The 25,582-nt window shown below is 32.1% G+C and overlaps 5 protein-coding genes across 5 annotated transcripts; 2 read left to right on the plus strand and 3 right to left on the minus strand.

Moving 5' to 3' along the window:
* Positions 1-1,975: 1,975 nt before the first annotated feature.
* LOC18103084 (uncharacterized) lies at positions 1,976-3,224 on the minus strand. Its single transcript, XM_024581077.2, has 2 exons — positions 2,871-3,224; positions 1,976-2,795 (listed from the first exon to the last, which is right to left on the minus strand). Exons 1-2 carry the CDS (start codon positions 3,045-3,047, stop codon positions 2,244-2,246), a joined length of 729 nt encoding a protein of 242 aa, XP_024436845.2. The 5' UTR covers positions 3,048-3,224; the 3' UTR covers positions 1,976-2,243.
* Positions 3,225-3,980: 756 nt separating this feature from the next.
* LOC18103085 (trans-resveratrol di-O-methyltransferase) lies at positions 3,981-5,765 on the minus strand. Its single transcript, XM_006377369.3, has 2 exons — positions 4,707-5,765; positions 3,981-4,541 (listed from the first exon to the last, which is right to left on the minus strand). Exons 1-2 carry the CDS (start codon positions 5,478-5,480, stop codon positions 4,239-4,241), a joined length of 1,077 nt encoding a protein of 358 aa, XP_006377431.1. The 5' UTR covers positions 5,481-5,765; the 3' UTR covers positions 3,981-4,238.
* A 1,670-nt stretch (positions 5,766-7,435) lies between these two features.
* LOC18103086 (trans-resveratrol di-O-methyltransferase) lies at positions 7,436-8,907 on the minus strand. The gene is made up of 2 exons (XM_006377370.3): positions 8,028-8,907; positions 7,436-7,897 (listed from the first exon to the last, which is right to left on the minus strand). The coding sequence occupies exons 1-2, from the start codon at positions 8,841-8,843 to the stop codon at positions 7,595-7,597; spliced, it is 1,119 nt and encodes a 372-aa protein (XP_006377432.2). The 5' UTR covers positions 8,844-8,907; the 3' UTR covers positions 7,436-7,594.
* Positions 8,908-14,169: 5,262 nt separating this feature from the next.
* LOC18103087 (syntaxin-61) lies at positions 14,170-17,127 on the plus strand. The gene is made up of 8 exons (XM_006377371.3): positions 14,170-14,296; positions 14,757-14,836; positions 15,000-15,113; positions 15,417-15,530; positions 15,801-15,991; positions 16,359-16,449; positions 16,605-16,670; positions 16,776-17,127. Exons 2-8 carry the CDS (start codon positions 14,783-14,785, stop codon positions 16,884-16,886), a joined length of 741 nt encoding a protein of 246 aa, XP_006377433.3. The 5' UTR covers positions 14,170-14,296; positions 14,757-14,782; the 3' UTR covers positions 16,887-17,127.
* A 3,028-nt stretch (positions 17,128-20,155) lies between these two features.
* On the plus strand, positions 20,156-23,624 carry LOC18103088 (OPA3-like protein). Its single transcript, XM_006377372.3, has 4 exons — positions 20,156-20,526; positions 20,660-20,794; positions 21,621-21,707; positions 23,064-23,624. Exons 1-4 carry the CDS (start codon positions 20,398-20,400, stop codon positions 23,217-23,219), a joined length of 507 nt encoding a protein of 168 aa, XP_006377434.1. The 5' UTR covers positions 20,156-20,397; the 3' UTR covers positions 23,220-23,624.
* Positions 23,625-25,582: the final 1,958 nt, after the last annotated feature.

Raw genomic sequence — 25,582 nt, forward strand, 5'->3', positions numbered from 1 at the left:
TTTTAATTTTTTAAAAAAATACGGTTTCAATCGCGTACCAAACATACTCGGTTTACATGGCAAGATGGGAAATTGAAGTCCTTTGTCTTTGTTTCCAATTTCTAAAAATGACTTTCAAGGAACAAAATTAGGCAAGTTGGTGGATAGAAATGCGGTTTGCGTACATAATAGAATCATGGAAAAAAAAATTGACGACTGCCTGCTGCCTGCTGCCTGCTGCCTGCTGCCTGCTGCCAGCAGCAAAAGACTTTCGAATTTAAAACATTGCTTGGCGTGATAGAAATTGGAACTAATAATATGTCTTCGGCACGTTTTTGCCACCGCAAACCGTATACATGAAATCCATCTCGAAGTTCGATGATGCCAAATTAATGGCGATTTATTTATTTATTTATTTATGATTTGGCTTAAAATTAATACTTCAAAAAATAATTGAACTCCTTGCTACAAAAGTAATGACCATAGAGACAGAGAGAGAGGAAACGTTAAGACGATTATAACTCCATTATTCCCTAAAAAAATTATGCAATTAATTATCTACCGTAGTTCCCTGCTATGCTGGGGTTCGTTTACTTTTAACTCAATTTTATTAAAGGGTCATTCTGATTTAATTTTTTATTTAACATAAATTTTATATTAAATTATATAAAAATTACCTCGATATAATTCAATCAATTTTATTTCTTGAAATGTTTTGTGAAGAATAATTAGGTTGAAAATAAGAGTACTTTGTGTCTTGGCTTGCTTGATAAAAAAACCAAGTTTTTTACCTAGAATAAAAAACTGTAGCACAACATTAATTAATTTTTGTGAAGGACTTTCCAAGATGATTAATTTTGTTAGGGATGATTTATGTCATAGTTGCTAGATTCGATCCAAGAATTTACTTGAAAAAAAGAATTGAATCATCAAGTTATTAAATTAACTCATGAGTCATTAGATCATCCCGAATCAATTACATTTTATTATTTATTTTCTTGATGATTTACTTAATTAGGTTTGTATCATATTTAACTAGGTTTATCGGATCATTAAAAATCCAGTTAGGTAAAATGAGTTTTGTTAAGTTAATATTATATCCGGTTCAACTAAAAACTCGGTTGTGGTTAAGATCTAAGTTTCAAATTTCTTAGGCCCTTCTTACTTAGTCGAGTTTAACAATAATGGTTTATGTCCCCATGTATAGATAGAATAATCCTAATATGAATGTGTGATAATAAATGAATGAACATACTTATATTTGTTGTCCAAAAATTTACTAGAAAACTAGATAAGTGAGCATATTTATTTAGTTTATAATCATATAATATAATAAAAATATAGTAAACTTGCAATCATACAAAATTAAGCTAGCATGCATGCTATATATATAAACTTGCACAAAATATTTTACACCAAATTTAAGCACGAGCATCAGCATGAGTGGGTGTCCTCTGTCTTCTAAAAATTTAGATTTCGTTTGGATGTAATTTTAACTTTTTATTTTTTTAATAAATAAACCATTAGGAAAGTTTATTTCTTTTTTATATGGGATATGAATTTTTACAGGGTTTTAAGTTTTTTCAAAACATGTTAATTAAAGGTATTTTTAGATTAATTTTTTATTTATCTACAATTTGTTTAATTCATATACCTTGTTAAAAAAAACATATGCTAAATATTAAATTACAACAAATTTTTTAACTCAAAAGATAAATGTACTTCACTTCTAATTTGATCTCGTATATACCCATTAACTATATTTTAAATAAATTTTCCAATAATATTTATATATTGAATGTCTAATTATAATATCAAAACGATTTAAAAATATTAAAAAATAATTTAAAACAAAATAATTTTTTAAAAAAAAAACACAAGCCCAGTCACGAAAACAAACATCATCTTATAAGGAAACAATAGCAACAAGCACCAATGCACGATAACTACATAAGAACCTTGTATGCGCACATGGCTCAACAACGCAAGACAACTGTTAAAGCCAAGAAAATAAAGATTCACCAATGAAGTATATGCAAACTGGAGGTGGGCTTTACATGGAACCAAACCAACGAAACAAGATAGAAAATACAGATGAAACGAAGATATGAGGTAGACAAAATTGATGATCCTGAAGTTCCGATAAATATAAATGAACAAATTGCAGTACTTGATGCAGTACTTGAAGTCGATTCTATGGCAATTCAATTGGGATGGATGAACATTCGGACTCTAAACTAAAAACCCTGTACTTGTGACCTTTCTCAATAGCTAAAGCTGCCACTGGCGCCTTGTGCCCTAGCCTTCTGACAATGTAGCTCACAGTAGAGATCATGCAATAAAACTGTATGAATGTCATGGTAATACAGGACTATCACCATAACAATAGAGGCAACAAACATGGGTATTGGGCCGAAAAACCAAAGGAGCATGTTAAGAGCAAAGTAAAGAGCTCTGAGCCCGAAAAAGGAAAGTTCACCTCCTTTCTTAACCGCAAACTCAATTTTCTTCGCTGCCCTTTTCTTGTCTGGGGAGCTCAGTAAATAATTTGCATGAACCAAATTCTTTGCTGCTTGAACAAAACATGAAAAAGCAATAAGAAAAGAAACGAGGAGGCATACGTTCTTGATGAAAATGGTGAATGGCCTTGTGTCACCATAAATTCTCTTGCTTTCAAGGATATTATTATTAGAACTACTTCCAAGCCAAATTCCAATAAGAGAACTGAGAGTCAAAGAGACGGTGGCTAAGAAAGTCGCTATGTTTGTGTCGCTCGAAATCACATTTACAGCTCTGTTAATATCACTTTCAGCACCCTGCATACACCAAAGAACAATAAGAAATAAACTAATTTTGGTTCAAGGAAGGAAACAAGAGGGAGAGACTCTGACCTGCAGAACTCTTTGAACCCAAAGTTTCTTGTCCTCGTTCTCTAGGTCAAAGATAGTAGTGCCAGGATGTTTGTGGTATCTGTAAAGAAGGAACAGATGATAGGCAAACATGATCAGAAGCCCACAGGGGACTAAGACCAAATCAAGGTACTCCTTATGGAAATCTATGCTTAACATTCTTGTTTGAATTTCTGAACCACTCCATTTAAATATAAGTTTAAATTTAAAGATCCATCTAGCTTTTATTGATGTTGTTTCATATGAGAACGTTCTATCTTTTATTTCCCACTCACATGGCCAAGTAGACAGATCATTGGCGTCACGAGTTGGAGAATGCTTAAAGAAATGCTATTTGTTGAAGAGTAACTGCCAAGAGGATATCCAATATGCCTTGGAGTCTTGGACAATTAAACCGGCCTCCAAGAAAATGGATTAAGCTACACTTTCTTGTTTTTCTAATTATCTTTTAATAAAATAGAATCACAGCCATATTTTTTAATTAGTCATCTACATCTGTTTCTTATCATTTATCTCTAAGTTAATGGTGGTCAACTTCCCTCCCTCATCTCTACTAGACATAGTTTCTCTCCATCATTTCTTCAGTATCTTTAATTAATCTTCGTTTTTCCAGTCATGCAGAATTTGGCGGAATAATTCATCTTGGCATTAATAAGAATATTTTTAGTTTTTTTTTTTAATGTGGGTGTCTGGGTCATCTTGTGTATCTTGACTAATTCTACGGACTCTAAAATTAATGATCATGTAAATTTCTAGCTAGTGGTCCTGAAATTTATGAAACTCAAACCGGTGATTTCTAGAAAATAAATTTAGAATTAAGTTGATCGGTTAAACTATACTTTCTCAGAATTAATTATTTAACGAGTGAGTGATGAAAGTGAGTTAGCTGTAATGGAGTCACGTATTTTTGGTAAGTCATAAGCAGCAACGAATTTTGTTAATTTTTTCTCATTCCTCTTCCAATTCTGTGACTTGTAAGATAAGGAAACTGCGGTAATTTGATTAAGAAGTAGGTATTTCTGTAGACACGCAACGTCAAAAGGTCCCATTGTCTTAAGCTAGACAAGATGATGAGACAAAACATTTACCAAATAAGAAAATAAAAGCTGTTTAGCCACTGCTTTCCGGTTTATGTGACAATAATTGAGAATGAGACAGTAACACATAGCCTTATCAAAGTTATCTTGGATGCCTTATTGTATCGTGCTGTAAATATTAAGTAGGAACCCAGAGATATAAAGTTCCTAGGCCACAGAGATCATGGCATCTCAGAGCTAAAATTACACAAACTAGAACACATTCATGTAGAAAAGGAGAAAATAAATAACATCCCGAGTTCGATACTACTACTCAAGGATACACCTCAATAATAGAATTTAACCCAGAAGTGGCTGTGATTTTGTAGTGACTAAAGCCAGCCTCCAGGAAGAGTTTCTTCCATTCTATCTCATTTCTTCCCCTTCCGTTGCATAAGAGCATCATTTCCATGTCAACAAAGAGCCTTGTTTTGGTCAGTTCCTGTTCATCTTTCTGGTCGTTAATCACCATTTCTACGAGCACAAGCTTTCCTCCATCATCTTCGCATGGGATTGCTTCTCTGCATCGCTTCAATATCTTTATGCAGTCCTCATCACTCCAGTTAAGCAAAACAGACTGCAAAGAGTTCAATTTCATGAAGAAAACTGAAGAGATGAGAACGTTTTTAATTTCCCCACTTGTCGTTCAAAAACTTTATACTATCAGAATATTTTCAAGCTTCAATATTCTCAATTAATGAGAACCAAATAATGACATAGAAAAAACTGGCATTTATTATACCTTGATGATAATTGCATCTGCAGAAGGGATGGACTTGAACATGTCACCTCCAACAAATTTCAAGTTTTCACTTTCTGGCAAGTTGGCAACAACTTGTGGGAGGTCCAAGACTGTGCATTTCATATGGGGGTATGCATCAGCTATGCTCCTAGCAAGAGTTCCGGTGCCACCCCCTACATCAACCAATGAATCCACTGACTCGAAAATTTCCTTATGCTCTTTAACAACCAAACTCACCAATTTGGAATCACTAGTCATTCCTTCATTCAAGTTGTTGATAAATTTGAAGTTTCTCTTCCCATATTCCCCAAAGCTCATTCCATGGTAAGTTTCAAATGGTGTGCGCTCCTTCCCTTGGATCCACTCGCCTAGAGAAAACCATGGATTCATCAACACAGGATCTAGCATTGTGAGAACAACTGGGGACAGGCTGGTGGGGCTATCTTTGAGCAGGAGCTTAGAAGAAGATGTGAGAACATAACCTTCTTCGACTTCTTCTTGGTTATCATGGATTTTGATTGTATCAAAGAAACCGGAATGCACCAGTACGCGCATAAGGCGCTGCAGGAAATTTGCTTTTGATTCAGGAAAATTTAGGGCTGAAACCAACTGTTGAAGGGTAATGGGCTGGTTATTTTTTTGGATCACATCAGGTATGCTAAGCTGAACAGCACATTTTAGTGACATTGATTCTATGAAGTAGTAGATATGTTTATAAAGGTGACATTGAGCCTTAAACAGCTCACTGACTCCATTCCCTTGATCTACATCCATCTTTGTTTGCAGGTCTCTACCTTATTTGCTCTCAAAACATTCTGACGCGGTTGGTTCTTATAATGCAGTCTTGAGTACTCTTGCACTGTGCATCACGTGGATGATAGGCTAACGAGGAAATTTCATTGTGTCAGAAACTACTACTTGAACAATTAAGACCGCTAAACTAACTTGACAGTTGGATATTGCTAGGTAGTTTAAAAAAATAGGCGTAGAAAAAGGAAAAAGTAGAAAACAAAGGGTAGGTTGAGCTTAAGAAATGGCTCTTGACTGACCAGATCAAAGACTGAAATCATGAAGTTAATTTCTTGTTCCCTTGATCTAGTATTTTTATCATTCTAAATATATAAAGGATGTTTAATAAAATCTTCTCAGGAAGAATCACTTGTGATAGACGTAACAAGACCACAATTCTTAGTTCCCGTATAAACCGTGTTTTGCAAAGTCCACAATTTAGGCTTCAATTAAACAGGTTTTATTTGATAACTTGGCTTCTATCAAGACGCAAGCAAGAATAAAAAACAAGGAAGAATCATTCAACAAGCCATGTTTTTCACCAACTTTCGTGTTACTAGTTATACATGAAGAATTGGTCGAGAACGTTTCTTTATTCAAATATGGGAGTTTCCATGATCTTGTTGATTTCTTCGAGCTGCAGAATTTGACTGCAAACGTTACTTGTAGCGTGGGGCGTGTGGTGTGGAGTCCCATTTCGCATTGATGATGATATCTTCTGAGATGCAACAAAGGATTAGTCCTGGACCAAGTAACCGAGGAGACAAAATTACAGATGTTCGGTGGAAAATATATTCAGAGTTGCACTAGGTTGACTAGCATTGAGTTGAGTCCCAAAATTCTCGATGAGGTTTTGTATTATGAGGATAATTCTTTGTAATCTCCAAATAGGAAACTGGCCTGCACTCAGTTTCGTTGCAGATCTAAAAAGAAACTTGAATTTCACTCATTTCACCACCCCGTTAAGTCTAATGTTCATCTACTCAATATTGTTGCATCCCCTCTTTGAACTTTCATGATAAGTTCAAGGCCATTGGATAGGTCTATTTTGTTCTCTTTAGCCATAACCAGATCAGGACTAAAGACAAAAATCTTTAGCTAACTGTGTTTTTAATGGTAAAAGTTTCTGTCATGGGGTTAGTCAGAATACAATAAAGAGAAGCAACGGACACAATGCTGGCCTTTTCCTCTGACATAACAGCATCTTAATATTTGTGACATACGAGACTGCTAAATACCAGTATATTTTTCTATAAACGACAATATATTCTTTATTATGTTTTTTTATTTAAAAAAATTACGATGATGCGACCGATAATAGTTATGGTGATGGTGATAATAATAATAAAAATAATAATAATAAATAACAACAATGATAGTTATAATATGTCGATAATGATAGAGAAAATAGTGAAGTGATTATTGTGGTGTTAGTGAAAAAAAATAGTGATAAAATGATTACTGTGGTGGAGGTGGTGAGGTGGCTGCGGAGTGATTATAGTGGTATAGGAGGATGAGGTGCGGTGATATGGCTGTGATGAGGGAAGAGAATGGTTGTGAGGTGGTCATGGTAATAATAAAAGAAGATGTGTTGGTGAGACAGAGATGATTGTTGAATTAATTTTATGATATTATAAGGGAATTATTATTTATAAAATATTATATAAAACTTTATAAACTAAAAATATTTTTAATAAATAAATTAAGTTTAAATATGGACTACAACATAGATCAATTTTTCAATGAAATATTTTACTTCAATAAAAAATTTAAAAATATTTTCCAATAACATATTTTTACACTGAATTCCTCCGCTATTCATTAACAGGACAGTGTTACTGTTAAAATCATTTCCCTTGAAGATTTAGGTGGGTCATTATAATTTAATGCCAGAGTCATACATAATTCTTAATACCATGAACAAGCCTTGCAAGCTCAAGTTTGAGTGATACGATTAATCTTTGAATTAATGCTTAATAAATCAACATAGAAGGTTGGTGCTTGGACTTGTGCCATCACAACAACTTCTCAAGCAGGATACATAAATTTATTCAGCAATCATACTAGCTATATAGTTTACAATACATAGTTTCTTCGGCCTAAGGATAAACTTCAATTAGGGACCTGAGACCAAATAAGGATGTAATCTTGTAGTGACTGAAACCAGCCTCCAAGAACAGCCTTTCCCATTCTTCGACACTTCTCTCTTTTCCAGCAGCCACAACCATCATCAGCATGTCAAAAAGGAGCTTTGTTTCGGTTAATTCATGCTCATCTTTCTTCTCATTTATCACCACGTCTACGATAATCACCTTTCCTCCCTTTTCTTTGCTTGAAATAGCTTCTTTGCATTTCTTCAGTATCTTCACGCAATCCTCATCACTCCAACCATGAAAAATTAACTGCCAAAAATTGAAGAGCCGACTAAGAACGTTGGCTACATTTAAATGTTTATGCAATATAATAAACATGATCCAATAATCAAATTCATAGATGGAAGAGTAGTGTTTGAGTGCAGAGAGCAGCATATACCTTAAGTAAGACGGCATCTGCAGAAGGGATATGCTGAAACATATCTCCTCCAACATATTTCAAGTTCTCAGTGCCTTCCAAGTTGGCAATGACTTGTGGAATCTCAAGTACTGTGCAATTCATATGAGGGAATGTCTCGGATATGATCCTGGCAAGTGATCCAGTACCTCCTCCTACGTCAACCATTGAATCCAACCCCTCAAAAATTGGCTTACAGTCTCTAATAACCAAGTTCATCATCTGAGAATCACAGGCCATTGCTGCATTAAAAAGGCCATTGAGTTCAGGATTTTGGTTATTGTACTCCCAAAACGCCATTCCATATGCCTGCTGAAATGCAGTTGGCTCACTCCCTCGAAACCAATCTCCCAAGGAATGCCATGGTGTCACAAATGCTGGATTAATCAATGACATAAACGGTGACAAGCAATTGGTGTTATCTTTGACAAGTAGCTGGGAAGGTGGTGTCAGAACATAGGCTTCTTCTCCTCCTCCTTGACCAATAACAGCTTTTGTGGTGGCAAAGAAGCCTGAGTGCACCAACATGCGCATGAGCCGGTATATGCAACTACTTTTGTTTGGTGGAATGTGAAGTGCTGAAACCAATTCAGGTAGAGTGATGGGCCTGCCATGGTTGTGGATTATGTCTGGTATGCCCAGCTGAGCTGCACACACTAGTGACATGGAATTTAAGTAATTGAACATTTGGCCATACAAATGAGTTTGAGCTTGAAACAACTCAGTTGCTTTCCGCTCTTGAATGGGATCAATAACATCGCAAATCCCTTCACTCCTAACAAATGTGTCTTGCACCATTATGCCTTCGAGGTGGAAGAATTCTCCTTTCCTCTGTATGGTGGTAAGAATCTTGATAGCAACGGGAAATCTGATCACCCTATTTAAGGTGATCAGCTAGCCCACATCATTTACTTGACTACACGTACAAAGTTGAAAAAAGTAGAGTCAATAACTTGGTCACCTACACAGGATGAACCTACACGGAAAGAATGTCCTTGTCATTGGATATAATAGTGAGTCTTCGTTCCTAGATGATCAGGTTTTGAATCACAAGTCAAGAGAAACTAAAATTATAAAGAACAAAGAATTACAGCCAAAGACCTTTGAAAAATGAAATGTCTCAAAGCAAGCATACACAGGCAACTTTGATGCTTGTCATGACTCATGACTTCAAATGTGTCGTCGTTGTAACTTTCAAACGGGGAACCTAGCTATTCCATTCCTGTCCTTTTCAATTGTAGTTGCTTGGGACCTGCTTGGTAGCTTGAAAAACAACGTTATGATGGTCATGCTTCAACAGAACATCTGACTACATCGAAGTCACAATTAATGTCAACCAAGATATTAATATCAAACTACCATTTAAATATTTAATAATTTAAATTGTTAAATAAAATAAAATATCTAATTTATATTATTTTTTAACATATTTTTTTAAATAAAAATTCTTTGAACTTTAAACTTATATATATACACACTATTTTATATTTAATTTTTATCAAATAAATAAAAATATTATAATTCAAACTCGTAACTGTTTAGTTATCAAGACTCTGATACTATATTAAAAAATCATTTTAATCTAATAATTGAAACTTTTAAATGGGTCTTCATTTATATTATTTTATAACCATTGATATATGAAATATATAACATACTCCTGTCGTTTTTTGTAGCCATTTCTTACTTGTTGATCAAAAAAAAAATTAATATCAATCAATAAACCATTTCTTACACAAACTTGCCACTGCATATTTTATCAAATTCATGTCTGACTATTTATGCACACTTTCATACACAAGCGTGTCTATGTCTCCACCGACTGATTTCGGGTCTTTTCCTGCATGGTTTTAGGGCCAACTTGACCGTTGCTTTCTTGAATCCCAGTCATTTCGTAAGAAGAATACCTTTCCGAAACATGCGAGCAAAAAAAAAAAACTTTGAAAATATATGCTTCTACGATGTGATGGGTGCATGGGTTTCCTATCGATCGTGTACTTTGAATTTGTCTTTCTTCCTCCGTAAGTAAAACAAGGACTCAAGCAACATTTATTTATAAAAAATATTATGTTCCTTTTCTATTTAGGTAAACTCTTGCGTTTAATATTAATCAAGCAAATTACAGAAGCACTAAATATTCAAATGGGCCAATTCAAGTAGTTAAGACTTGAACATTAGGTTATTAATTTTCTGTTGTCTAAGGTACATTGCTCTCTCTTTTCTTTTCTTTTTATTTTCCAAGAGAATTTAAAGAAACACTAGTCACTATGCATAGATTGTGTGTTTTCGCTTTTTCTTTAGCATTATTCTACTTTTAAACAAGTTTGTGTGATAGATTAGTGGTTTATTATTAGTAATTAATAGAAAAGGGGGTAATAAAGTGGTGACCGAAAGCTAACTTAGACCACGCGTGAACCTGTTTGTTTTTGTATTTTAAAAGCGAAATTTGAAAATTTTATTTTTTTTCTTGGCTTTAAATTAATATTTTTTTGGTGTTTTCAGATCATTTTGATGTGCTGATGTTAAAATAATTTTTAAAAAATAAAAAATATATTATTTTGATACATTTCTGAGTAAAAATTACTTTAAAAAGCAACCATAACCACATTAGATAGGCATAAAGTATTATAGACCTGCGCAATGAGTTATGGATTTGTTATTTGTAGGCTTTGCAGACTCATCGTTAGTTTCTAAACTATTAAGTCTAAGCACTAAATGAAGAGGCTGATGAAAAAAATTCATAACTTTTAATTTTATAGGAATAGTTGTAATCAATCGAGTTGTAGAACATCCTCAAATTAGGTTGGTCAGATGGTGTTATTTGAGTTAATTTTGTTATTTTTTATGTTAGGTTTTTAATTTATTTTAGATTTTGTGTTATTTTTTTAATTTAAAATTATGATTTTCTTACTTTGTAAATGTTAATTTTAGTCTATTGAAAACATTATAAACGTGTTTTTTTTTTTCTTAAAGAGATGGAGTACGTACATAAAGAAAAAATAGACACTGATGGTTAACATTGTTAATTCTACGTATAAACAGTAAATGATTTTGATTTTGTACACGATTTCTGGCCAGCTCTTACGCGTAATCGATCTTTCCTTTCATCGAGCAATAAGCATGCCACATTTTTCGTGGTTATTTGGTAAAAGAAAAGGAAAGGAAATATGGCATGCTCATTGAATTCTCAATGTCTCTAAATGGTTTCCATGTCTCCAATAAAAATATCCATCCCTGAAACATATTCTTGCACAATGTTTTAACATAAAGCTTTCTCTATTTTTTAAATAATAATGTTCTCTACTCCAAGAAGAACAAGCCAACCAAACCCTTATAATGTTCTCCGTAATCATCAATTTTATTAAAAACATGACTATTTAGACAGTAGTTATATATATAAAAAAAAAAACAAGAAAGCTTACATTGAGATATGAAAAAGGAAAACAGACAAAACAAATAAAAAACAATATTAGTAAGTTCTACATTGGTTTATTTAAAAATTTAATGTGATCTGCATTGATTAAAAGATTAGATTATAAGACTTCAGCCAGTAAATAAAATGGTAAAGGATTAAGCTAAAATATGAACCAAGATTTGTAGTACCATCTTGAAAAACAATATTATTGCGGACTAGCCATATAGCCATATACTCTAGGTTGTGCAAAAAAATAAAAGCTTCCAAGTTTTTTTTAAAAGTTTTAAGCAACTAACGCAGACAATTGATATAACATGTCATCCAAACACCTACTAAAGCATCCACTAATTCCCCCACCATGATAGAATTCTCATCCAAATATTCCAAACAAAATTGCAATGAATGAAAAGATGGTCAGTGTTCTGAATAGCTATACCACAAAAATTGCAAGTTGCTTCAGTCTCCAGTACTAAACAGCGATGAAATAAGAAACTCTTTTTGTTGAGTTTATTCTAAATAGCTAGCCAAATGAAGCATTGGATTTTTTAGGGGCAATTCTTCAACCAAACATTTGTTTGAAAGTAAAGATCCCCTCCATTTGTAGTTTATTCGATCAAAACACAACAAATCTTCACTGAAAAGCTGCCATCAATGTTGGTTGTCTATATTTTCTTGTGATGAACACTATTACTCACAACAGCTCAAGCTAGGAGAGAATTGTTTTTGCTCTGTAACTTGTTTCTTTGGGATCATTGGGTATCAAAGTATACAGTCCTTTATTTTACCTCAAACAATTACTTAATGAGGTTGAAACAAGTTTCCATCTTGATGTAAGATTCCTCCTGCTTCTTCTTGCGCAGCTTGTTCTTCCCCTCCTCTTTTGGTTGGTGCTTTTTTTAGTTAATGATTTATGAGTTTCCCATCAGTCTAAGATCTTGATTCCTGTCTAATTTTTGTTACAGGTTTGTCCATTGCCTTTAGCATCATGTGGCTTTGTTACTATTTTTTTAAGGAATGCCTTTTCCCTTGTCTTCTTACAACCTATTTTCCCCTATGTCTGCTTTTACCGACCCACCACCCTTTTGCATTGTCTTCTATATTTCCAGCTCGATATTCTTCTTTACAATATGTTTTTGCTCTTTGTTTTGTTCTTGGTTGCTTCTGTATTGACCTTTTCTAATTATATTTGCATTACCTACTCTTTTTATCACATGCTCCTTGCTTTGCAGCCATTCGTACAGGGCTGTATGGGTTTAGGTTTATACATATGGTCTCCTTCTCCATGATTGTGGCCTGGTCTAAGGTTTCTACAGCCTCAAAAACTCGTTTTTTCTTCCTCCGAATGTGTTGAGCTTTCTCTGTGTTTCCATAGTATTTTGTTGACTTTTTTGTCGTCTATTTTTTAGACGATCTTGACTTTGTCTTTGTTTTTCTTTTCCATTGCTGATTACTATTTGGGGTTGTTTATTTTGGAATCACAGGTGCTGTCTTTTATGGTCAGCTGATTTTATCATTTGTTTTTTTATTCTTATTTTTTCCTCGTTCGTTAACCTAGGAAAAGTCAACATCTCAAGGAACTACTCTCGCTCCTTCAGTAACCCCAAGCAGGCCCATTGGGCCATTATAATATGTGAAAGACATGGGAGGGTAGTAAATAAATCTTCATTTCGAGTTTTCATATTTTAAAACTGTTTCATAATGACTTCTTTTTTAATTTCATTAAAGATATTCTTTCTTAATATATACAATTAAACTTTCATTCATCTATTTCTAAATCTTTCAGAGACTAGTAAATTATTGGCAACAATTCTTTATTACCTTGTTGTTTTATACAAATGGGTTAAATACAAATATTAATATATATTTTTAATTTTTTTTATTGTGTCTCTAATTTTTTGAGTTATTCAGTACTTCATTTTTAATCACTAGTAAGTTGATCACCATCATTTTTCATATGAAATTCATAACAAAATACATATTAATTCATCAAAACTCATTTCAATTCATATTCATATGCATATAATATTATCCATACACATATTAATTTAACAAATCTATAAATTATCATAAATTCTAACATTTTTAATAACTAATTATTAAAGAATAAAACTAAAATTAAACAATAAAATAAATAGAAAAAATAAAGGAAACTCACCTAAAATATAAAGTATGAAAGGTTACTTAATTAATTAATAGTTTAGGACTTGAAGAGAAATTTTATAGAAGAAAGAGAGGTAGGAATAATAATTCAAAATAAAAAGTTTGGATCAATTAGTAAATAATAAAAAATATTAAACTTATTAAATTATTATATTAAAATTTTAATATAAAAAATATTTTTTTAAAAAAAGATTAAGGGGGCAATTGCCCCCTTAATCCCCATTGTGGCTCCGCCACTGATCACAGGTGCTGTCTTTTATGGTCAGCTGATTTTATCATTTGTTTTTTTATTCTTATTTTTTCCTCGTTCGTTAACCTAGGAAAAGTCAACATCTCAAGGAACTACTCTCGCTCCTTCAGTAACCCCAAGCAGGCCCATTGGGCCATTATAATATGTGAAAGACATGGGAGGGTAGTAAATAAATCCTCGAGAAGAAGTATCATAAGAGAAAAAACAAAAATGGTCTTATGGATACAAACAGGCCCATTGGGCCATTATAATATGTGGGCTAACAATCTTGTTTTCATTTTCAGTGCGAAAGCCCAATACTTCTTTAACAACCCAATAAACACCACAAAAACAAAACAAAAAACCAAGTGTAGAAACTTTCCTTGAGCCAGGAACTCTCCTTGTCGTCCCAAAATCCGTACCTGGGAAAACAGTTCGATCTCTGAAGTTAGATTTCATTTCATTTGAATTATCTTTTCATTTAATGCAATCGAATCATTCAAAGGATGGATTGTTGTATTTTTCTTGGATTTTCTTATATATTTTTTAGATTTTTCTGTTAATGAATAAATAATTTCGGGGTCTCTATTTTTTTAGTGTCAATCCATTTCTTTGTTAATCATATTCTTCGAACTGCTTAAAAGCATTTAGATCTGCATTTATTAATTAAAACCCGTTAATTTGAGTAACATTTGCTTTGCAGTTTTGAGTCTGTTTAAGATTTGAATTGCCTTTCATTTTCGATTTCGTTTCTCGGTTTTTATCAAATTGGTTATTTACGATGATTATATTATTTAAAAAAAATTAGTGACGTAATTTGATCATTGCTGAAAGCTCCTTATAAAGAAAGTAAAGTTAGTTCAGTTAGTATACATTTTGCTGATTTAGCTTTGTTGTATTAATGTAGGTTGAGTTATAGTTATTGTTTTTAACATGTCATCAGCGCAAGACCCGTTTTATATTGTGAAAGAGGAGATTCAAGAATCTGTAAGTTTTTCTTGTTTTAAGATTTTGAGGTTGATGGGTTGTTTTGTTAGGTTCATGAGTGTCTGAATTCGATATTCCGTTTGTTGTTGTGATTGTTTGGGGTTTACATTTATAATTAGACTAAGTCTGTTGTCGTAATATTTTTGGGGCTCCCCTATGTTAGATTGACAAGTTGCAATCTTCTTTTCACCAATGGGAACGGATTTCTTGTGATATGGGAGACCAAGTGCATCTTACAAAGGACCTGCTTGCTGCTTGTGAGAGCATTGAGTGGCAGGTATTATGATTTATAGTTTTATACTCGGAGCTGTTTCTGTTGAAGATTTTAGCTGTTTAATTTGCGGTGTAGAGAGTTTGGCTAGATGAGTTTGGCAAGAATCATGAGCTAAGACACGTATTTCTCTGATTGTTCCTTATACCTACAGAAGAATTTCATTAACAATAAAATAAATTCCCAATAAAAAAATTGATCATTAATCTTCCAAGCAGCTAAGTTAGCTACGTGTTTCGCATGAGTTTTTGTATTTAGTTGAATACGATTCCTGTATGCAACTGATGAAGCTTTCTTCTTGATAGGAAGGTGGATGAATTGGACAAAGCAATTTCTGTAGCAGGTAGAGATCCTTCTTGGTATGGCATTGATGAAGCAGAGCTCGAAAAACGGAGGAGATGGACCAGCACTGCTCGCAATCAGGTACCATGTCAATAGCAGGTTTCTTTTTCAGGATATCACTTTATTATAACTGAAAGGTTTCTGCAATGTGAATGTATTCCCCATTTTTATTTGTAAAAATGTCTATGACAAACTTTCTCCCAGTATCGTGATTATCTTAATAACTGAATTGTTTATCTTATACATGTCATTTAGGTTTTGTAATGAATATTTGGAAGTGTAATAGATAGTAAGCTGTAAGCTGTAATTTTTCATTTATGTGTACCCCAATGGATTGTGTTGCTTTATTAGGTGGGCAATGTGAAGAAAGCAGTAGTAGCCGGAAGAGAGGTGAATATTAGTGGAACTGCTAGTGTGAGTGGGATGCGCAGAGAATTAATGAGGATGCCTAATTCTCAACAGGCTGACAAATCCAACCAGTATACTCAAGATAATGATGATTTTATACAATCAGAATCAGATAGACAATTGCTTCTTATAAAGTAAAGTGTTTTAACTCCCTACCTTATTCTTTGAGATGAATTTGTTGTTAGTGTGCAATGCTTCAATAGATGTTTACACATACAGATATTTCCTTATATGAGTTATTTTTTATATTTGGATATTTGTGTATTCAATCTAATGGCGAGTAGTGGTAGTTCCTGTAATGCAATATTTTCTTTCATTAAGTTAGGGGGTGCTTCCACAGCTAGAGCCTAGAGTAGACAATTTATTGAGTTAGCTGCAGCATGGTTGAAAGTATTAGGGTTGGATTGGTTTAGCTTAACTTCAGGATACGTCTTTGAGATTTTCATATATTGTTTAATCATTCTTTGCTCATTTTGCCTTTGTATTGTATGGTGGATGCAGGCAACAGGATGAGGAGTTGGATGAGCTCAGTATAACCATCGGGAGACTTGGAGGTGTTGGCCTTACCATACATGAAGAGCTCCTTGCACAGGTTAGGATCTTGTAGGTTGATGTTCCTTGCATTTATTTTACCCCAACCCCTCTGCCAGAAGCTTGCACAAGGGTTGTATTAACTTTGAAACTGACTAATCTAGTCGAGTTTGATATTGCTTAATTTTGGGACTTAATTTGTCCTTGGTGCTTCAGGAAAAGATCATAGATGATTTGGGTATGGAAATGGACAGTACATCGAATCGACTTGACTTTGTTCAGGTGATTTTCTTTCAGTGGCTATGTATCAAATACTACTTTTCTACTCTTTTAAATGATATGATATCACCATTTCTTTTTCTTTTTCTTTCTTTTTTTCACTTGCAGAAAAAAGTTGCCATGGTCATGAAGAAGGCCAGTGCAAAGGGGCAACTTATGATGATATTGTTTTTGGTAGTTTTGTTCATCATCTTATTTGTTCTGGTCTTTCTGACCTAATATATGGAAAAACCAATCTGAAAATGTCCGTACATAAGATACAGATGTCATCTATGGGAGCAAGCATAAGGGTGACAGAGGAACACATAAGAAGATGGGGGCCTGAAATGCTATCAGAAACTAAGAACCTGAGGTGTTGGGAGTTTTTAACCGCTTTAGACTTGTTGGGATTTGGTTTTGAGCAATTCTGAGTTATAAATTACATATATCACAGTTTCATATAATTCTCACCTTCATTGCATGTGATTTTTGTTCTGATGGTCTCTGTTAGAAACTTTGCCTGCATGAAGTTAGATTTTTCTAATTTCGCCTGTAATTTTGATCATTTCTTCTATTTAGCATCCCCTTATCTTAATATCTATTATTTTCACTCATTCTTATTTTACATATATATATTTCCTCTCTTTTATTAAATATTTTGGACAAAATCTGTTTCTGACTTGATTTTTACAAGATTGCATCCGTGCCTTGGTGTCTTCAAACACTTTCCATGTTTCATCCGTGCTAATGACTCAATTATACAACTAAACCAAAAATAGGTAAGAGTAAGTTAATCCACTTAAATCAAGAACATTGAAAATTTTAAGAGAAGTATACAATTCTTTGAACTTCGAATTATTTTTTTTATTTCTTAAAATTCTTATTTTTCCCAAAAAAAATAATAATTGCTAAGACTTTTATTTTGATTTTGTTCAAAAACATGTTAAGAATTTAATGTTTTAGCAATTTTGATATTTTTATCTCTTATCATTTTAAAAAATTATATTCTTCTCTAAAAAATTGCTTTTAAATTTCTTAAACACTTTCAGAAATTTTAATGGATGAGATTTTCTTAATTCTTTAAATATCTTCAAAAGTTTAAGTTTTTTTTTTAAAAAGTCTTTTTAATTTCTAAATTGTTTTCAAGAATCTTGATGATCTAGTATTGTCGAAATATTTTTAAAAAGAGATTTGATTTTTTAAAAAATATTCTTAAAATATTTTTGAAATCTTTTATTTTCTTATAAAATATTTTATAAAAATATTCTTAAAAAATATTTGATTTTTTAATGCATTTGCAACATAGGTGTATTACTAATCCATTGGCTCATGCTCCGCTGCGGGACGGACAAATTTTTTAAAAAATATATAAAAAAATGTTAAGAGCGTGAATAATTTTTTGACTGTATTATTAAACCTGACTTAATGGGTCAATCTTGAAATCTCAAAACTAACTTTTTGCCTAACTCGAGTTTCAAACTAAATTGCGCAAGAGTTTGCTGAAATTAAATTGATTGATTTTATGGATCAAGATACAATCATCATGCCTTGTAAAAACATGGCTTAACTTTTAACAAAACTTCAAGAAAATAATTTTTTTCACAAAAACTATTAAGACAATGACAGATTAGATAGATCTTAGTCCCCAAGTAAATCGTGTTACGGAATATATTGAGTTTAATAATTTTCTTTTTTATAAAATATATTCTTTTAATTATATGATAAAAATATGTGGTCACAAAATTTAGCACTAACCTAAAAAAAACTTATTTGAGATAGTGATAACTTTAAAGAAAGCAATAAATAAATAAATCGTAGTTTATTTCCCGACCAATCCAATATTTAAGGATAAAATTGAGAAAAACTATTTAAAACAATTAACAAACCAAAAACTGAAAATGCATATCCGGCTAGTGAGTGAACTCATCAAACCTATAAATCGGATAATCAAGGCTAACACACAAAACCTGTAAACCAGATTATGGACTCCAATGAGATTATAATTTTTTTTCAAATTTTTTTTATTTAAATACATGATAAAAAAATATACAATCGCAAAAAAAAAAATACCAATATAATGCTGAGATTCTGTAAAAAAAACTTAAGCGATAAATGAAAATCAAAATATTTAACATCACAACACGATGTGTTTAATGAATTTCTGCATCAAAATAAATTTGTAATAGAAAAATATATAAAATTTATAATAGAAACTGACACACAAAAAGTATTTATTGAATAAAAATAGAAAAATATAAGGTTGCACAAATGAAAAATCTTATAAAAAATCAATATTTTAAAAAATTTAATCTATATAAAATTAAAAAAAATAACAGATGAATCATATATATCTCTTTAAAAGCTAAACATACCCAATATCATTAAAAATCATCACAAACTAATTAAAACATAAACCCAAAATCTATTTGAAAAACAAACATCAACTAATGTATTATTTTATTAAAAAAAAAAAAGAATTAGGTCATACCTAGCGTTTGGCTCAATCAAACAACGACCTGCTTTTTTTAAGTTTAATGGGATACTACGTCAGTAGACGAAGAGTTGTTTGTTCATTCCCAAAATCCAGCCATTGTGGTGGCTGAAAAAACAGGATTCTTTATTTTTTTACCCAAAAACCCATTTTCAACCTATTTTTTGCCCAAAATACTTAGGAAACACCATATAAATCTTGTTAAATCAATTCACGACCACAAAAAACATAAAAAAACCACTATAAAACTTAAAATCCACCCAAAAAAAATATAAAAAATTCTTGAACTCATATTTGATTTTTTATGTGTTTTCAAGGTAAAAAAAACACACATATAATCTTAACTTTCTTCATCATATGAAACCATTTGATATAAAAAATGACTATTTTGGTTGCCAGATTCCTCACCAATAGACACTTTCTTTCTCTAAACTGGAATCTGACAACCTCTTTTTTCTCTTATAACAAAAAAAAAAACTGAACAATGAGTAAAATAAAGATTAGTACCAAAATTGAATTTTATAAAATTCAAAGGACTCATTAGCTAATAGCTAAAAAATATGAGGGACTCAAATGAATATTTGACTAAAATTTCAATCCGCCATCTATGTTATCTATATTTTTTACTTCAATTTTTTTTATTTTAATTTAACTCTTTCTTAAAAAAAAACATGCATTTAGGTTCTAATTTAGTTTTAAAACAGCTCAATTATATAAAAAATTAGCTGGTGGATCATATTGAAAATTTTAAAAAATTATATTATTTTAACCTGCAATAAAATATAAAAAGATAAATAATATTTTTATAAACAGTAAAAACACCAAATGTTTTTAGCTGTATGAATAATTTTTTACGGAAAAAAAAAATCAGTTTCTCGGGCTAGTGCAGATCCACACCAAGTCAACTTCTTAAAATTAGCAACCTTCGAGTTTTACTTTAGAAAAAAAAAAAAAGAAAAAGAGTTTTGTCAAAGCCGAAGCACGAGAATTTTTAAAATAAAGAAATAATAATAATTTCTCATAAGCGGACCTAAAGAAATAAATAATAATTCAGAAATGACTTTTCTCCTCCTTCTGAACTTGCTGTTTCGCAACAGCAACGTCGGCAGCCATTTTATCGTCTTCGCCAAGAAATTCTCTATTATATAACCTACGGTTCTAAAAGAAGACCAAAGACAGAGATCAATCCGTGTTCTTGTAATAAAAGTTAAAGAAGATTGCAGAATCAGATCTCGGAAGAACTCAAGAAAAAGAGTTATTATGGTGCTGCCATTATTGAAGTTAGGGACATTAGCCTTGAAAACATTGAGTAAACCATTGGCCAGCAGGATCAAACAACAGGCTGCTTTTCACCCCAAGTTTCGTCAGTTCATCGTCAACATTGCTCAGGTACTCTTTATACCCATACATTTGACTTGATCTTTCCTTTTATCAAATGGGTTTTGGTGATTTAGATTGTTTTTTACTTTAGAGGCGATAAAGATTGAAACTTTGATTGTGATTGTTTGAATTGAATTACCAGGCTAATCATCGGATTACAACAAGAACGCAAAGAAGAATATATGGTCATGCAACTGATGTTGAGATAAGGCCCTTGAATGAAGAAAAAGCTGTCCAGGCTGCTGTTGATCTTATTGGGGAAGTCTTCGTTTTCACGGTATTGTTTTTTAATCCCTAGTCGCTCTTCTTGATGTTTGAAGAATTTGTTTTGAGTCCCTTAGTTTTGCTTCTCTTAATGTCTGAATTTTTTGATACCCAGAAACTCTACTTATCCTGTACAATTTGCAATGTCTTTTGTGCTGTGTAAATTGTGGGCTTGTGTGCTTATGCTGGTTTTTGTCCTTGCATTTACAGAAAGAGAGAGAATAGTGTAGCTAATTTGGTGTCTTTTTAGTTGGCAAAGCTAACTTAACTGACTAAAGCTGTGTGTCAAATTGTCAAGAATTCAATTTTCTGTATAAGTGTAGAGACTTGCCTATGCGGAAATGTTACTGTATATTTGAGGTTTCATAAGAAAAATGTTACGTAATAAGAAATATTATTAGTTTTAGATTGTGGCGTCGAATTCTGTTATAAAGGAAAATTGTTTATCCCTGGTGAATGTAAATGAAACTCTTATGCATAAATTGAATCTTGATGGATTTCTGAGCTTTTCACTCCTTCTGCAAGACTAAATAGATGGGAGGGTGATCATATTTACATATGTACACAATTTACATCTGGCTGAATTTCTTATTCCATCAATATGATTGTAGAAATGGGAACCAGTAACACTAATTTAATGCACTCTAATTGATTACGACAAAATTTGGTCTGGATTTAGGAGATGGTGGAGTTCTTTGCTTTGACACTATGCTATATGTACTAATATGCATGAAAAAAAAATGACTGATATATTTTACGTGCTTATTTCACTATGAGACAACTATGAAGATTATTTGGGTTTACAATTACTTAGGTGCTCCATTTTTCAACATGAATAGGTGGCAGGAGCTGCTGTGATTTTTGAGGTGCAGAGAAGTGCTAAATCAGAAGCCAGAAAAGAGGAAAAGCGAAAGCAAGAATTGGAGGTAAAATAATCTTCTTTGTTTGCTGACATTAAATCTCTTTGCTAATTTTGTTTCTCAGGTCCACCTTGGAATGGTTATTATTTACTTTATGCAAAAGCTGTTTGATAAGATTCTTCGGATGTCATTAGACATTATATAGTTCTAGGTGTTGTGCATGGAATAGTTTAGCAACTGCTGCCATGTGCAGAGAGTATTTTCTTCGGATGTTGTAAGATTCTTCGGATGCATTAGACATTATATAGTTCTGGAGCCCCTGTTCTTCAATGTCCTTCCCTCTTGGTAATGAAGTATTTTCTTTATCATCAGTTATCATAGCATACTAAGCAAGGGTTATATAAAATTTTTTCCTGGGCACGAGGAGCTGAATTTAATGAATATTGATTCTGGGACGTTTTCACTGGCCCAACAAGATGACAACTTCCGCTTGGTATAACTCTTGAAGAAATTTAGTTTCACGCTTATGTGTCAATAAGATAGATACCCACTCGAATCTACAGAAGCATAGTAAGAGAAGAGAGAAGAGAGAAGAGAGAAGAGAGGGGAGATATAGATCCTTGATAGATTAGGGTCCTATACATATTGGCATTTCCAATCCAATGGACTTGCCAATTAGAAAAGGAGTTTCTTTAGGTTAGTTTGTTTGCACTTTGATGGTTGGTGCTATCATTTTCATGACGATGTGAGCCATGAGTATATGTGGTGCCCAAATGACAGTAGGGGGGGCACCCGTGGACCACTTTCTAGAGAATAGTTGAACTGATCTTTTGTACAATCAAAAAAGGAAATTGCAATATTGTGAAATGATAGTGTTTGAATAATCAATAATAGAAACATGTCACTACTTTTCTAGCAGAATCAATCCCTATGTTCCTCCCTACTTTCAGTATTGGTCATTTTCCAATGCAATTTTATTTCCTACTAAAGAGAAGACATGATGATTGAAAATTCCAGATCGTAATATACATCACCACACTTTCAAGTTCTCAAACTGATGTCTCTTCTTGATCTGTTTTAAGAAATTTGTAGCGGCCTTAAATGATAAACCCTTCATATTTCGATGCATGTCTGTTGTTGATAACAATAAATTGAAGCAGGCTCTTCATTGGCACCTCCCATCTCGTGTTTACTTCGATGAAAATTGAGGGCCTCTTGATGGCTTTATAGTGTTTTTTTTTTTCTTTTTCCTGTTTTCTTTATGACAGTCATGTTTAATGATAAGGCTTGGACAGCAGAAATGTACCATCAAATAACTAATACTTTATTGCAGCCTCGTCTCATAGCATATTATCAAATTGATAATTGGCATTTATTTCCAGTATTCCCAATTCATGGACACTGTTATTCACTTTGTTTTAGGCAATGAAGCAAAGAGATGAAGACTTGGCAAGAGAAGTGGAACTTTTAAAGCACAAACTACAAGAAATTGAGCAGCTTGCCAAGGGACGAGGACTTGGTGGTATTTTCCAGCTCAAACATTCAGCTGCAGAAGAAGGAAAAGCAGCAAAATCATAGTAGTCTAATTATGCAGTGCATCAAATTGCACAATTTCTAATTCATTGAAGGGCTCCCTGCTAGTGAGAAGCATTCCTCCTTTTTATTCTTTTCTCCTTCTATCATATTTTCAGAGTGATTCTGACTTCGACTGCTTCATTCATAACAATTACCATCAAAATTGAGGTTCTCTTTGAAGGAATAAAATCAAATAGAAGGGGTGAATACATTACGGGTGATTGATATCTGTATCCAGAGAACCTGGAAGTGAGAGGTTTGCCAATTAACCATAGTTGTTGGAAGGTTGCATCATATTTGTACAAAACCGTCATTAGCATGTTTAATTGCCAAACTAGACATGTACCCGGGTACGCTTGTGGAGTTGAATTATTATTATTATTTTCTTAAAAAATGATGTTTGAAAAATATCAAGATTATTTTTCTTAAAAGCAACCTTATAAAAATGATTAATTTAACTTGAGTTAATCTGTTAAATTTCTGGTACATAGGATTAAAAAGCTTATTTAAAAAAAATCAATATTAAATGATGAAATTAAATAAGAAAATAAGTAAAGAAAAACAATCTCAATTTATATTAACTTTACAAACATGTAACTTAGGTCATTAGACTAAAAATATATCACCAGGAAAAACTAGGAAATTCAATCCGGAAAAAATAAAATAAATTAGAGGACCACTAAAATCTCTTAAATGAAGGGTGAAATTGAAATAATCAAATATTAGAGGATGAGATTGGAAAAAAAAACCTATATAAAATAATCCAAAACAAAAATAGCAATTGAAAGAATGAGGATCAACATGGAAATAAAAAATAAATTTGAGGAAAACTATTTTTTTTATTAAATAATGAAATTGAAAAGAAAAATTAATTTAATAAAAGAATAATTAAAAGAATGAGGTACAAAATTGAAATAAAAAATAAATTAGAGAACCACTACAAGGATAAAATTAAAAAAAAAATTTAACAAAAGGATCCATAAAAAACTGAAATGAATGAGAACCAAATTGTTAAAAACTAATATATCACAAATTAAGATTGAATGATAAAATTAAAAATAAATCACAATTTTATAAAAAGGACATGAACAAAAATTAAAAGAATAAGGACATAAGTTAAAATCTCTATAACTTAAAGGGCAACTCTAAAGTTTTGCATAGCTAGCGCATATACCGATGGGAGGAGAGAAAAATAAAAACAAATTATCGTTGGCATCACATCGCCACGCCAATATTGACACAGGTTGCCCTAAAAGGAAAAGGACGATGTGACACTTCTAACGACATAGAAGAAGGGAGTTTTTGATCGCCTAGAAACGTTGCACACGTCGTCTAAAGGGGTGGGTACCTTCCACATGCTAGCACGGGCGTTGCATGCGTCAACTACTTTATTTTTTAATTATATTTTATTAATAAGAACTAATTGAAGAGAGAAGATCATTATTCCGCTTCTCACAAAGTATTGTTCATTGGAACAATATTTTATTTTTCAATTTCATCTTTTAACTTTAGATTTATTGAGAATTGAGCTTTATAGTTTGTTTCGATTTGTTTTCTATGAGGTTATCTCAATCTTATGACCTGAGTCACGAGTTTTGCGAGTTAATCTGGTTGACTTAGGTTTTTTTTAATCTTTTTTGTCATTGAATTTTTTTTTTCAATTTCATCCTAAACCATATGGGTTGATTGAAAATTAAATTTCATAATTCATTTTAGTTTGTTTTCTATAAGGTTATTCTAATCTCATGACCTAAGTCAAGGGTTTAGTGGGTTAAATAGGGTTGACTCAAGTCTTTTTTTTTAATTGATTTTTTTCAATTTCATCATTGAATGTTGAATTGATTAGGAATTAAGCTTCATAATTTATTTTGATTTGCTTTCTATTAGGTTATATTAGTCTCATGATCTAGGTTTGATAGGTTAACCTGAGTCCACTCAAGTTTGTTTTTCCTTTTTTTACTTGATGTTTTTCAATTTCATTCTTCAACATTGATTTGGTTAATAATTGGGCTTCGATATGTTTTTTGATTTATTTTTTATAAGATTATCATGGTCTAATGACCTAGACAGATCTAATATGTTGTTGTCTCAATATAATTTTTTTAAAAAAGATGTCATTAAATTTTTTTTAATCAAACTATGTTTTTTTTTCTCGTTGTCCAAGTTGCCTTTGGATTTGCCAAGTTAATCGGGTGACATCGTATCAATCTCTACACAATTTGAATATTTTTCTTCTTGAAAACATATTAGCAAATACTTGGATATTTTTAATTTTTTTAAAAAAATTAATTTGACCCGCAATATAGCACAAATAAATGATCTAGTATTTATTCAAATATTAGACCTTGTAAAAATATATCATTACC

Source organism: Populus trichocarpa, chromosome 11, assembly GCF_000002775.5.
Source record: "Populus trichocarpa isolate Nisqually-1 chromosome 11, P.trichocarpa_v4.1, whole genome shotgun sequence".
Lineage (NCBI taxonomy): Eukaryota > Viridiplantae > Streptophyta > Magnoliopsida > Malpighiales > Salicaceae > Populus > Populus trichocarpa.

Bases quoted from the DNA above. Each gene is read 5' to 3' on its own strand.
- LOC18103084 (XM_024581077.2), bottom strand. From the start codon at position 3,047: ATGTTAAGCATAGATTTCCATAAGGAGTACCTTGATTTGGTCTTAGTC. The intron at 2,796-2,870 runs GTCAGAGTCTCT...TGGTGTATGCAG, and splicing joins GGGTTCAAAGAGTTCTGCAG to GGTGCTGAAAGTGATATTAA.
- LOC18103085 (XM_006377369.3), bottom strand. From the start codon at position 5,480: ATGGATGTAGATCAAGGGAATGGAGTCAGTGAGCTGTTTAAGGCTCAA. The intron at 4,542-4,706 runs GTATAATAAATG...AACTCTTTGCAG, and splicing joins CAGATGCAATTATCATCAAG to TCTGTTTTGCTTAACTGGAG.
- LOC18103086 (XM_006377370.3), bottom strand. From the start codon at position 8,843: ATGGTGCAAGACACATTTGTTAGGAGTGAAGGGATTTGCGATGTTATT. The intron at 7,898-8,027 runs GTATATGCTGCT...AATTTTTGGCAG, and splicing joins CAGATGCCGTCTTACTTAAG to TTAATTTTTCATGGTTGGAG.
- LOC18103087 (XM_006377371.3), top strand. From the start codon at position 14,783: ATGTCATCAGCGCAAGACCCGTTTTATATTGTGAAAGAGGAGATTCAA. The intron at 15,531-15,800 runs GTACCATGTCAA...TTGCTTTATTAG, and splicing joins CCAGCACTGCTCGCAATCAG to GTGGGCAATGTGAAGAAAGC. The intron at 15,992-16,358 runs GTAAAGTGTTTT...TGGTGGATGCAG, and splicing joins AGACAATTGCTTCTTATAAA to GCAACAGGATGAGGAGTTGG.
- LOC18103088 (XM_006377372.3), top strand. From the start codon at position 20,398: ATGGTGCTGCCATTATTGAAGTTAGGGACATTAGCCTTGAAAACATTG. The intron at 20,527-20,659 runs GTACTCTTTATA...TTGAATTACCAG, and splicing joins TCATCGTCAACATTGCTCAG to GCTAATCATCGGATTACAAC. The intron at 20,795-21,620 runs GTATTGTTTTTT...CAACATGAATAG, and splicing joins GGGAAGTCTTCGTTTTCACG to GTGGCAGGAGCTGCTGTGAT.